This window comes from Manacus candei, unplaced genomic scaffold (genome assembly GCF_025592945.1).
Source record: "Manacus candei isolate 608988 ecotype Guabito, Panama unplaced genomic scaffold, ASM2559294v1 h1tg000028l, whole genome shotgun sequence".
NCBI lineage: Eukaryota > Metazoa > Chordata > Aves > Passeriformes > Pipridae > Manacus > Manacus candei.
Window position 1 is genome coordinate 15,979,639 of NW_026138076.1, and position 12,971 is coordinate 15,992,609.

Genomic DNA, 12,971 nt, shown 5'->3' on the forward strand with positions numbered 1-12,971 from the left:
GTTGAAAATAAAAAAGGTACTTAAAAAAGTCATTGAAACTCTGACAAACCTTAATAACAGTGCAGCAAACACTGCTGCTATGGTAATTATTTCTGTCTCTCTGCCCATTCCTTCCCATTGTTTCTGATTTTCAAGGGTGTCCTCTCATTAATACAGTCAGATTTTCCTTCTCTTCAGTACATTTTCATTATCCATGAATGGGATATGAAAATGAAAGTTTCCTGTCATTTTTAAAGCAATAATTGAGCCTTCTGTTATGCTTCCTGCTCAAATCACTGAAGAGAGGATGTTCAGCTCTTCCCTGTCATGCTCAAGGGGTGTTTTAACTCTCTGTTGGTTAGTGGATAGCTATAAGGTGTTTGAAAAGGAGATTTTTTGGTTGTTTTTTGAAAGGGATAAAGAAGATGCATCTGGAAAATTGTCATTTCTCCCAGCAAGGAGCTGGGGATCTATAACTTCTAAGTAGGTAAACTAGAACTAAAGCCCATCTACATTTCAGTTAAAGCAGGATAAGGAGGGATTTCACACACCTATCGAAGCCTTGTTCCCTCCATATGAGTGAATGGTCCCCATCCTTTGACCAGAATTTCTCCCAGCTACTCTCCTATGTGCAACACTGGTGTTAGCCCTCAGGCCTGTGTGCTTGCTCTGTACCCATCCCAGTGTACTTTCCCAAGATTTAGGGAGCAATTGTAGTACATTTTCTAAACATTCACATGCAGGGAAAAGTCCATTGTCGGCAGTCCCAGACATGCCTGTTTATCTTTGAGGAGCAGCACTAGCCCAGGCTTAGGCTTAGCATGAAAAATTATGTCTCAGCTGAGTCTACCATCCCATTTGTATTTGTCAAGCAGGCACTTCAGGGTGCTGTCAGTGCCCTGGCCCCAAAGAAGCCCCAGGATTTTACGAGGTTTGCTGTAAGGTAGAGCCTGATGCCCTAGAAGGGCAGCATTGGGGTGCTTGCACAGCCCTGTCTCTCAAGCTACTGCTGTTAGTGGCTCCATTTCATGAGCTCTCACTTCAGCTGCAGTTGTGAAAGCAAGTAGTATGTTTTCTGGCCCAAGAAGCAGCAAAAATGATGGAAATGACTGTGCCTTTGACTGCACAGTCAGTTGTGAGTGGGTATCTCTTGCTGCCTGGGTGAGTTATGGAAAGGCACATGGATTTAACATTCCTGGGGAAGCAACAGAGTCCAGGACATCTGACAGGACCATGGAGGGGTGTGGCTTCATTGATGTCATGATACTGCCAAAGAACCACTGAAAATTTGATGTGGCTTGACTTGTCTGAAGCTGATGCTAGCAAATGCTGTACAGGTCACCTGATGGTGAGCAGCACAGGTAGCCCCGGGAACTGCGGTAAACAGAGCCACAGCATAAGGAGGTGCTATGGTAGGAAGAGAGGAAGGCTTGCTCTGTCAGGGAAATATGGGGGAAATAGATGGGGACAAGAAAAGAAATTTGCCAACTGAAATAGTTTAATTTAATCTGTAACAGATTACCCAGAGAGACTGTGGAATCTTGAGTATCTCATTGGAGATACTCAAGAACTGTTAGCAGACAATTCTGTGCAATGTGCTCTAGGATGACCCTGCTTGAGCAGGGAGGTTGGACCACATGATCCACTGTGGTCCCTTCCAACCAGAATACTACTCCATTCTGCAGTATTTTGGAATTATCTGGTACATCTGCTGAATACTGCATGTGAAGAAACACAAGGGATAAAGGGATACTCTGGGGGTTCCCCTAGAGAGTAGTTGACCTCTTAGTCATAACTACTGCTGTCCTCACTGCACAGTCAATTTTCTTTCTGGAGGAGGAAGATAAAAATCAGACAAAATCAATGTTTGTGAAAGGAAAGACATCCTTGGTTAATCTGCTTCATCATCTGCAGGGGTTATGGCACCACTTGCCCAGGGTGGTAATGTGGGAAACTCTTCTGGGGCATCTTCTGTACTTCTGTGCCTGGGTATGAAGCCCAGACCTCACTGCTTTAGAGAACTGTGTAGATCCTTCTCTGTAACCATCAGAGAAATTAATGTCAAGGGTCTGATGAATATCTAAGTAAAATTCCTGCCATAGTTTTGGGGCTATCTGGAATGCTGCATGTGCTGCCATCCCTAAGGAACATGGGACAGGAGAAACTTGTGGACAGGGTTGGTCCAGCATTTTGATCAGCCCCTAGAGACTGCTGCTCTGACAGGTATGACACTTTTGTAGATAGTCTGGTAAGAACTGTTTATATGAAACAGGAGAAAGTAAGGAAGGAATTTAAAAGTACTACTTAAGTGCAATATGGGCAAGGAAGAACAAGATTTATAATGACAAATTAATAAAGCATAGATCCACTGAGCAAGGAAAGAAAACAGAGTGATCTAGGTCAGGGAGAGAGGGACTGTCTTAGGTCAGAGCCAGTGTTCCCTGAAACAAACTTGATTTCTTCAATACTAAAACAAGTAGGGAGAAGAAGTAATAATTAGAAAATATATAGTAGGGGTAATACTTGTATTGTTTAGGCTGACTAATCAAGTGGAGCAAAAATGGCTTATTTTTCTAAGGTGCCAGTGGCATATGGGACAGAACAACACATCAGCAAATCCACAGCATGGTGCTGGGTGGGAGAGTGACACTGCTAGCACGAGTGGGGAGAGGGACACCACTTTGTTTGCACATGTCACATACGGCTGTGGTACTTTGGGCCTGTGGCAGAAATTTAGATGAGTTGTCCTCCCCTCTCAGTGCAGAGATGGCTACTCACTGAGGCAGCTAAGCTGGGGGTCACCCCTCCTGGGGATGAGCTCCTGTGCAGCCAACAGCATGGGGGGGGGGGGTCCTGATGGGTCCTGAGACACAGCATAGCACCCCCCAGCACCCCAGCACAGCCTGGCAGGCAGGCACTAACCACGCTCTGCTGTTGTCACCCAGAGCAGGGACAAGCTGCCCTTCTGGGAAAACGGGACAGGCAAGAAGGAGGCCTGGCAGAATGGCTGGCATGGCTACGACAATGAGCTCATGGACATGAGAGGCTTCTTCCTCGCATATGGACCAGGTACAATGCCACCATCCCAGGTGTTCCACTTCCCTGCAGCACCATGGTCCCTACCCCTGCAGCCCTGCAGCCCCGGCACATCAGGACCCTGATGTGGCACTCTGTGACGCTTAAAAATTACAAATAGATGGCAGGATTTCCTCACTACAGAAGGTTTCTAGCTCTCTTTTTTAGCTGGAGAAACAGGGCAGAGAGATATGAAGGGATTTAGTCAGCCTCTCTCTTATGTCCCAGCACAGTAACTCTGTCCCTTTACTCTTTTTTCCTAAATTTTGGCCTAAATTTTTAATTCCATTTGAAACACACAAATTATTCTTCTGTAGGAGGATTTGGACTCAATAATGCAGAGCACTTTATTTGGGAAGGCTGCAACATACCTCACCCACCTGTCTGACGAGCAGACACAAGCCTCCTGGTTTCCACTTCTTCTGGACCTTTAAACGCTGCAAAGCACCAGGGTGCAACCGCAGACAGGAGTGAAAACAAAGTAGAATGTGCAATAGAATTATGTCAGGCTATTAAATCTACCAAGCGCACCCAGTAAAGTAGCTCCTTAAAAGTTTGGGGGTTTTTTGGTTTTCAGAATAAAATTGGACTAGAAGTAAAAAATAATGCACAAAAATTTTTAAAATGTTTTTGCTGATCTATGTTATCATATAGCTATAAATTGTATAGTGTGCCACATCCCAACCGGCTGGGAAAGTCCCAGAAAAGGCATAGGAGCCCTTGCCCTGCAGCACCCCATATTTCAAGCACTGAGCCATAAGCTGTTTGATGTCAGCTCCTCTCTTTTGCCTGCAGATTTCCGATCCAACTACCGAGCACCACCCATCAGATCCGTGGATGTTTACAACATCATGTGCAGCCTGGCAGGAATACAGCCACTGCCCAACAATGGCTCCTGGTCCAGGGTGGAGTGCATGCTCCGAAACACAGCTCCCTTGGCACCACTCCCCCCATGCAGCAGCTGTGCCCTGGCACTAGTTGTGCTCTCCCTGTTCACCAAGCAGATCTCCTTACTGTGATCCCTGAACAATGTCAGTCAGTGTCACCAGCAACTCCATTCTTCTCTGATTTTTTTTTAAAGTTCTTCATTTGAATAATAGCTTCATTAATAGAGTGCTGTCCCCCACTCCTCCATTGTGCTCCACCAGGCGTGAATCTGACCCATCCTGCATTTACAGCCGTTGTAACGTGAACATGTTCCAAACAACATGCTCCAAACACAGCCAGGGAAGTTGGTGTTGTTTCTCTAGATTTACAGCTCTGGCAATGAGAGCAGAATCCTGGCTGGCTATCCACATTATTTTCTGGCGGGTGCACGTGGGGATCTCTGAGCATCAAATACATCTTACACAGCATCTTTCTCTGAGGGGCTCACCCTGGCTCCTGGTACTGAGAAGCTCAGGAGCAGAGACTGACATCTCTGCATTTAACTGCATTCATCCTTCTTCACTCCATCTCCAGCTCCATCACCAGCAGGGCCCCATCTTCTTACAGTGCCAGCCAAGCCCTGTCTATACTGACCCATTCAAAGTGCCAAGAGCTTTGGTGAGTTACCATAATGCTAAGAGAGGTGGGCCAGCAGGAGAGCAGTGAGAGCATCCTATTTCTCTCAGCCTTTCCGTCTTCATTCTCCCCAGTGTGAGTCCTGGCCGTGCATAGAATCATAAAATCAGCCAGGTTGGAAGGGACCTCCGAGATCATCAAGTCCAACCCTTGATCCACTACCACTGTGGTTACCAGACCATGGCACTAAGTGCCACATCCAGTCTCATCTTAAAAACCTCCAGGGACGGAGAATCCACTACTTCCCTGGGCAGCCCATTCCAATGTCTGACCACCCTCTCTGTAAAGAAATTCTTTCTAATATCTAACCTAAACCTCCCCTGGCACAACTTGAGACCATGCCCTCTTGTCTTGCTGATAGTTGCCTGGGAAAAGAGACCAACCCCCACCTGGCTACAACCTCCTTTCAGGGAATTCTAGAGAGTGATGAGGTCTCCCCTGAGCCTCCTCTTCTCCAGGCTGAGCAGTCCCAGCTCCCTCAGCCTCTCCTCATAGGACTTGTGCTTGAGTCCCTTCACCAGCCTAGTTGCCCTCCTCTGGACCTGCTCCAGGACCTCAATATCCTTCCTGAATATGCTTCCAAGGCCTGGCTTTCCTCATGGACCACAGCAGTGGGAAGGGCTGAGAAAGGGGAGAGCAACAGAAATCCTCCACCTCAAATAGTGGGAAAATGAAGAGGCATCTGGACATGCAAGGGTTGGGAGAAAATAAGATGAAGAAGCCTTGAATTTAACAGTCTCTTTGCTTTTCCTGGTGAAGATAATACGATCTGCTCAGGTTTTGGTGGTTTGTACTCAATTGCATTTCTGAAGGTTTTCTGAAACTTGCTGCTTTTCTACCAGCTCTTGCTCTCTACACCTCTGCCAGGTGACCAGCACATTCCTCTTTATTCTGCAGCAGGGAAAGAGGTCTACACTGATAGGTGTCCCACCCTCCCAGTTAATCCTAGCGATTATTTCCACCACAGGCTATCAAGCACAAACAAAGTTGTAACGGTAAAGTTAGATTAAATAGCAGGAGAGGATAGAGCTGTTGCCAGAGGTGCCTTTGGGAGTGCCCACTGCTTTATCTGATATACCTCTGGACTGGGAACTTTCAGCAACAAACTGCCTTTGGAAGGATTTAGGTCCCTCCCCATGTGAAACAAACCTCTAGGACTTACTACTCTTATGGATCCAGAGTCAGGCATGATCCAGGTATGTGTGATACAGCACATTTAAGAGTGAATGATTACACCATGGAAAAAAAAACAAACACCAAATTAAACTTCACAAAGACTTCTGTAATAGCTGTAGAGATTTATGTAATGTGTTTTTAAAGCTCAAGTGAACCATCAAATCAATTGGGAAAAAAAAGGGAGAAAATCAGTCTTTGTTATTAGACTGTTGAGTATAAAAGACAGTTTAGTGCTTTCAAAACATTTGCAGTAGCTGTAAAACAAGCACCTATTGTTCAGAGTTCCCTGTTGCTCTTTAATGGACCATGCTCAATGAAATCACTGGAGCACATTTTTAAAGCAAGAAAAAAATTAAAAATCAGCATATCAGCATGCAAGATAACCAAATTACCAAGTTTTGTTTGAAAATCAACAGGCTAGATGCCATCAGTGCCTGCTAATCCCTCCATAGCCTGCCATTTTAACTCTTACCAGTGAACAGAACCCAAGGTCTTCTTACAGAAGAAAAGTTTCTAAAGGTATAAGGGTATATTCAGCTTCTCAGTTATACAAGCAGAAATTGGAAATAACAAATTGAGTCCATTGAGTTGTTCCACAGGTGGGCCATGACACATGAAACCAACATTGATCCTTGTGAGCACTTCGTGTAACTCATTTTTGTCAGTGTCCACATGCAAGTACTGAAGAGTAAATTTTCTAATTGCAATATGATTTGTTTGACCTTAATGCAAGCATTGTGTGTATGGTAAAAGATACTTGGTCTGCAAAAGGGAAATTGATAATAGACCTCCAAGAAGCTCATTAGTTTCAGGAGAACTACAGCTCATTATTTTTTGAAAAGTGCATCTTTCTTCCTCAGAAATGTTGTACCTCTGAATCAGTTCACATTCTCATTCAAAAATCAAGTGTCTTATCTCTCACCTATTTTTCTGTATACTATGCAATGGAAGTGGGTGTATTTTAAAACCTATTTCTGAATGATGTTTTTATACAGTGACTGATTGTGAATGAGTGAATAATCCTAAGAATGGTGTTGGGAAAAAATGCATCTTTTTGTAAATACTGTAGGATTTTTGAAAAAAAAAAACACAAAAAACCAAAAAAAACCACCCAAAACCTGCCCCATAACACCTTGCCTTTCTTGTCTTCGCTGCATCAAAGTGTGATAAACAGTGTTTGAAGCTTGTGCTGATTAATTATCAGAAAGATGAATGTAAACATTGTTTAGAAATGGCAAAGTTGTCAGCATGTAAATTAAGGACATTAAATACATCACATAAGATACTGTAGCTTGTATACACAGTCCTTTTTTCCAGATCTACTTCAGTATTTAATCTTTTGAACATCCATCCAGGGACATGAAATTCACACTAGCCAATGGACATGACAAAACATTTTGCTCTGCTAAGAAGAGGGGTGAGCCCTGGATGCTCCCTCCAGGCCCACTTCTCCAAGCCCGCTTTGTTACCATCACATCAGCTGCTTGCACAGAAATCAAGTGCATTGTCACTGGTTCAGGCTTTCCAGAGCCCCCACTTCCCAGTGGGGGATGGTGCAAATGGCAACAAGACCTTGAAAACCAACACTACGGGTCTCGAGGACAAGGGACCCTACCCACCCTTTAAGCTTCACAAAACAACAATGTTCAGTGAAGAGACTAATTTAATAGAAATAAGTCTCCAAACCTACTCAGTGGAATTTAGCTTGTTTTCCTTATGCTAACTGACCACAGGGGCGGGGAGTAGATGCTGAGGAGAATCAGTTCAGGTATGCCAAGGAGTCCTTTAATTCTCAGCAGGGCTCCCTTCAAACCAGCAGCACTGCCAAAGTCTGCCAGAGATGCTCCCCTTGTGTTCCAGGAGCATGGGTCCTGTGAGCAGGAGGATGCTGAGGGATTGCCTGCACAGAGACAGCATGGGAATCAGCCTCAATCAGCTCCCTGTAACAGTGCCAAAAATGGCAATTTCACACCTAAATAAACTGAGCTGTTTTATCAGTGAGCTTGGTGGCCATGTAAATGGCATAGCTGGCCAAGACTCAGCAAGTGGGCCCTCCAGCATCCCTCAGGATGTAGCCCACATTGTCTGCACAGATTACAGCCTCATGGAGACTTTTCTGTTGCCCCAGACACGGGTCTGAGCCCTCCATAATTATGGGGACTTCACAACTAAGGAGTGAATGAAAAGATTTTGTGGTGTTGGTCACCTTACTTGTCTCCTAACAGCTAAGTCAAAACATCTGTCAGATGTTAAACCCCACACCTCAGGGGGAGATGCAGACCAAATGAGCTTTGGGCACTGGGAATTGAAAGACATTGGAAAAGCCCCTTTTGTAACATTTCCCCGCCTCATTTTCCCTGTGGGGCTGTGGAGAGAGGGCAGGCGACAGCAAATCCAATGAGAATTTTAAAAGAAAACATAGCCTAATGAAGGGAAAATTTTAAACCCTCCATTTTAGCATAAGGAGGCTTTAAGGGCTGTTCTGAAAGACAACTTTCACCTACATGGAAAAACATTTTTTCTTCAGGTATTGAAACACATTTAAGTTAAGGGAAGGTTATTGGAGAGTGCCCAAAAATAAGAACATTTCAGAGTTACAGTTGACTGGGCAGTGTAATTCTTAAACTTTATACAGATGTTTACAGCTCTATGGATTATTCTGATAACATTTCAAATACATGGAAGTTGCCATGGACTTGCAAACCAGTATGATGGTATCCCAAATCTGGCAGATCTGTATCAATGACACCAGTTCCAGTCTGCCAGGCCAATTTCATCTGGAAACCACCATGAGCTGCCAGCAGGCCTGTCCTGGTCTCTCCCTACCCCAGCCAGGCATCTGCCTGAAGGCTGCCCAGGATGCAGGGAATGCTTTGCTGCGGCCGCACCACTGCACCAAGGCCACTGCTACTGCCCTGGCTGGCCAGAACTTGCTACCTGTGGGGTCTGAAGATACACTCCAGGGTGGAAGACACCCACCAGCAGCAGCCCTGGAGCACCCGTATGTGCCCCATCAGCTTGGCAGGCTGGGGCAGGCTGGGGACAGGTGGCAGCGGGTGGGGGGAAAGGCCTGACAGGCCCTGGGAGTGGAGATCACGGATCCACAGAATGGGTCAGGTTGGAAGGGACCACAGTGGGTCATGTGGTCCAACCTCCCTGCTCAAGCAGGGTCATCCCAGAGCATGTGGCACAGGATTGTGTCCAGATCATTCTTGAACATCTCCAGTGAGGGAGACTCCATAACCTCTCTGGGCAACCTGTTCCAGTGCTCAGTTCCCTGCACAGTAAAGAAGTTCCTCCTCATGTTCAGGCGGAGCTTCCTGTGCATCAGTTTCTGCCCATTGCCTCTTTTCCTATTGCTTGGCACCACCAAGAAGAGCCTGGACCCATCCTCTTGATATCTTCCCTTCAGATACTTATAGACATTGATGAGGTCCCCTCTTAGTCATCTCTTCTCGAGGCTGAACAGGACCAGCTCCCTCAGCCTTTCCGTGTAAGAGAGTTGCTCCACTCCCTTGACCAACTTTGTCGCCCTCCACTGGACCTGCTCCAGGAGCTCCATGTCTCTCTCTTGTGCTGAGGATCCCAGAACTAGACACAGATCTCCTCACACGCTGCTTTTACGGCCTCCCTTGCCCCCTGCAGGGCGAAGGCTGCGAGGGTGCAGCCCCCACGGGCTCTGCCCGGCCCGGACGGAGCAGCCCCGGGCCCCTGCCGGCTGACCGGCAAACCGCGGGTGTGGGATAAAAGTGATCTCTATTTTAACAAGGATAGGAAGGATCGGGACTTTTCCTTCATTCTGTGTGTCTCATCGCAGCTTTTCCTCTTTCTCCCCTTTGACTCTCTCTGTTGCCCTTTGCTCTATGGCCGATTCCTCCTCGTGCGGTACCCCAAACCCACCGCCTCCATGTAGCAACCTGAACGAACCTCCCGCCTCCTCCTGCCCTCGTTTCCACAGGAGGATGAGAGGGCTCGGCAAGACCCATGCGTATACGTGGCCCTTAATGACCTGTGAGAGGAACTACCTGGATCTACTCCCCACTGTCAGGACCTGGGCTGCACCTCGAACTGCCTATGTTGTCGTTAAAGCCTGATCTCACCAGCGGGAAACAAAATATGTACATAAAAGCAGGGAGTAGAGGGCAGCAAGGGTAAGTGACGGAGCTCTTGCTTTGTTACTCGTAATCACTTGCAGCTTGGTGCAAGGTTGAATGCAGCATCCTCAGGTCAGGTGTCCCAGCAGTGCCTCAATGAGGACTCAATGAGTCTTTGTCAGCACAGGGGAACTGAATAAAGCAGTCACAGGCAGCAAAGAAATGGTGAGCAGGGATGAGGAGAGTGGGCTGAGATGGGGAAGATGCAGTGCCCACCTCCCACACCAGCACAGATCAGGACTTAGCTGAGCTTTGGAGAGCTCATTTTGTTCCTCCCTTAGTCACAGCAAATGAGACATTTTCATATCAAGATTGCAGCAGTCTTCAGGAGCAAGGGGCACCAGTGCATGCACAGGAGACGTTCCTGTGTCCCTCACCAAGAAGTTGCAGGCAGCCAGCCCCAAAATGTCAGCATCCTTTGCTGGAACCATGTGGACATCTCCTACATGACCAATTTTCTGTGGTTGCAGGAGTGGGCACTGACAGCTCTTGAGCAGCCTTCTGTTATTCTCAAGAAATTAATAATACGCTAAAACATTACTCAGCACTTAGATATATTGTTTGGTGAATATTAATTAAGCCTCAAAATTGGCTGGAGACACTGGAATTGCTTCCTTGCCAGACAGAAAAAGGGAGGCTGAGGTGGCACCAGCCATTGCAAAGGCTGCAAAGTGCAGGTAGGGCTCACAGGGGATCATCCACAATCCCTGTTGTACACTGAGCCGACCTGCTGCTCACACCGGGCTCCCTCCCAGCAAGGGCTCCTGGCCATGTAAATGTATATAACTGAGCCACATGTCCATAACAGGCAGTTTTAGCCTTTTTTCAGTGGTCCCACATGCTGCTCATCCTACATTACTAGAACAACCAGTACATTTGCCTTCACTGTTACGTGGTCCCCTATTTAGATTAGTTTTACCCCTGCAGCCCAGAACCATACAAAGTGACTCAGGAGGATCTGCTTCTGATTTCTGAGAGGTGCCTCCCACCCTCTACATCATTCCTGGGCAGAAGGAGGCTCTGACAAATTCAAAATGAATTTTTTGAAAATGTGTATTTGCCTGACTATGTAACCAACCATCCACCCATCCATCCATCCATCCATCCACCTGTAAATCTCACTCTCTTAATATTCTTTCCATGTCCTCCATATTGGTGGAGTTTTGGGGTGCAAGATTTTTTCTGTGTTTGCCAGAGTAGGCAGCAAGGTGGTTTTCAGCTCATTAATTATCCACAAGGATCCAGCGGGTGGCAGAAGGGTAACCCATGTGGGGTAGGAGAGGCATAACCCCATTGAACACATCCCACACCTCACGGATGCCTCGACTGAGAAGATGCTGTAAAAGAGAGGGAAAGCACCCCTTGCCCAGCCGTAGAGGGCTTCTCCGAGTACAGATATAACACAGAAATAATTTTGGGCTTAAAACTAAGATTTTAAAGCAGCATTCCCATAGCAGCCATGAAAGAGGACAAAAAAAAAAAAAAACCCAAACCAAACACTTAATATTTTTTAAGGTGGAGTTCAAGCAGTTTAAGAGCTGGATTATACAACCTGCTTGCTTACACTACTGCAGGGACTGGGTGGGATAACCTGGAACATCCTCTCCAGCCCTAATCTCAAGTGTTTCCCTACATGAACAGTTTTAGGAAAGAAAAATAGCTATTTTCCCTTCTCTAAACAGAATAAACTTGAGAGAGCCCTGAACTTTCTTTTTGTTTCTTACCTTTTTCCGCAAGAACAAATGGGATGAACAAACCCAAGTCCCACTGACAAGACGATATTTAATATCCATGATGTGGGGAGCTTTCCAGCAAAAGACAGACTATGTTTTATGCAGAAATAGCTGAATGCAGCCTGAAAAGGCCTAGCAATTAATCACGCATTTGAAGAAATACAACACACTCATAGAGGCTGAATTTTAAATGCTTGCTGCTCCAGTTTGGACAGTGACAAATTTAGACACACACAGAAGCAGGTGTGGCTCTTGAAGAAGCCCTCTGAGGGCAATTAAAAGTGGGAAACCAGCTGGCAAGTGTGCAGATGTGACAGCTAGAGCAGCTTAGGAAATGGATACAGAGTAGGAGGATGGAAGAATTAATGGTGTAAGAGCTTAGGCGATTGAAACATGACCTGCTCTTCGAAGGGGGTTGCTCCATGGAAGGTGAAGTGCCTTGTCATGTGGGATGGGCTAAGCAGTGACAGCCATGTGTTTCCACTGCCCTCAAGAGCTGCCCCATGCCTTCTGCAGACAGGCTCCAAATGAAACACTCATTGAAGGACCCCAAGAGCTGCAGGAGCTGCTGTTCCGTGTATCACATGGCTTCCCATGGTGCCAAGGGGATAGCTGCAGTCGTGGATGTCTGAAGCAGATGGCCTGGGCACCTCTGAAAATGTCTGCAATGCCCTGTGACAGAAAACACAAGGAGCTGAGATCAAGGGTGGATTTTCCCAAATCAGCTCCAATGAGAGCTAGGTCTACTCCAATCCAGCAGGCAATATCCAGCCAGGTGTCACATACAGTGCTTCATTGTTCCTGATCAGTCCACCATCTCCAGTGTTCACAGCTCTAAATAAGTCAAGAAAATGGTTATTTTTCCCATTGAAAATATATAAAATAATTCAGACACATGACCAATTACGAGGGATTTGTAATTTGCCATTATGGTTTCCATTTAGGGACTGTGAGCAGATTTAAAAATAGTGCCATGCAAACAATGAATCAGTACAAGCCAGAGCTCCTCAACCCATTTGGAAAAGGATGCCACCATGATTGTCATGACATTTCTCAGTGCTGTTACTCCCACATTTACTCCTACCCTGCCTCTCTCCACACATCCAGTGGGTGTGAGGTATCACCAGGACAGCATTTTGTAGAAACTACCTTCTACCAAAGTGCAGGCTGGAGGACTGGTCCCATTTGCCTCTTCAAAGTCTGTTCTTCCAAAGTAATTTGCTGATACAAATCTCTTTCTCGTTGTGAATTGTATGGACTACTTCTCAGAAATAGATGTCAGCACAGACTG

The 12,971-nt window shown here is 46.2% G+C and overlaps 1 protein-coding gene across 1 annotated transcript in view; it reads left to right on the top strand.

Moving 5' to 3' along the window:
* ENPP6 (ectonucleotide pyrophosphatase/phosphodiesterase 6) overlaps window positions 1-7,083 on the top strand; it is a 33,399-nt gene extending 26,316 nt beyond the window's left edge. Inside the window, exons 7-8 of the mRNA XM_051790451.1 lie at window positions 2,925-3,048; window positions 3,850-7,083. Coding sequence (XP_051646411.1) covers window positions 2,925-3,048; window positions 3,850-4,073 — 348 coding nt within the window. The 3' untranslated portion in view covers window positions 4,074-7,083. The remainder of the gene's footprint in view (window positions 1-2,924; window positions 3,049-3,849) is intronic.
* Window positions 7,084-12,971: the final 5,888 nt, after the last annotated feature.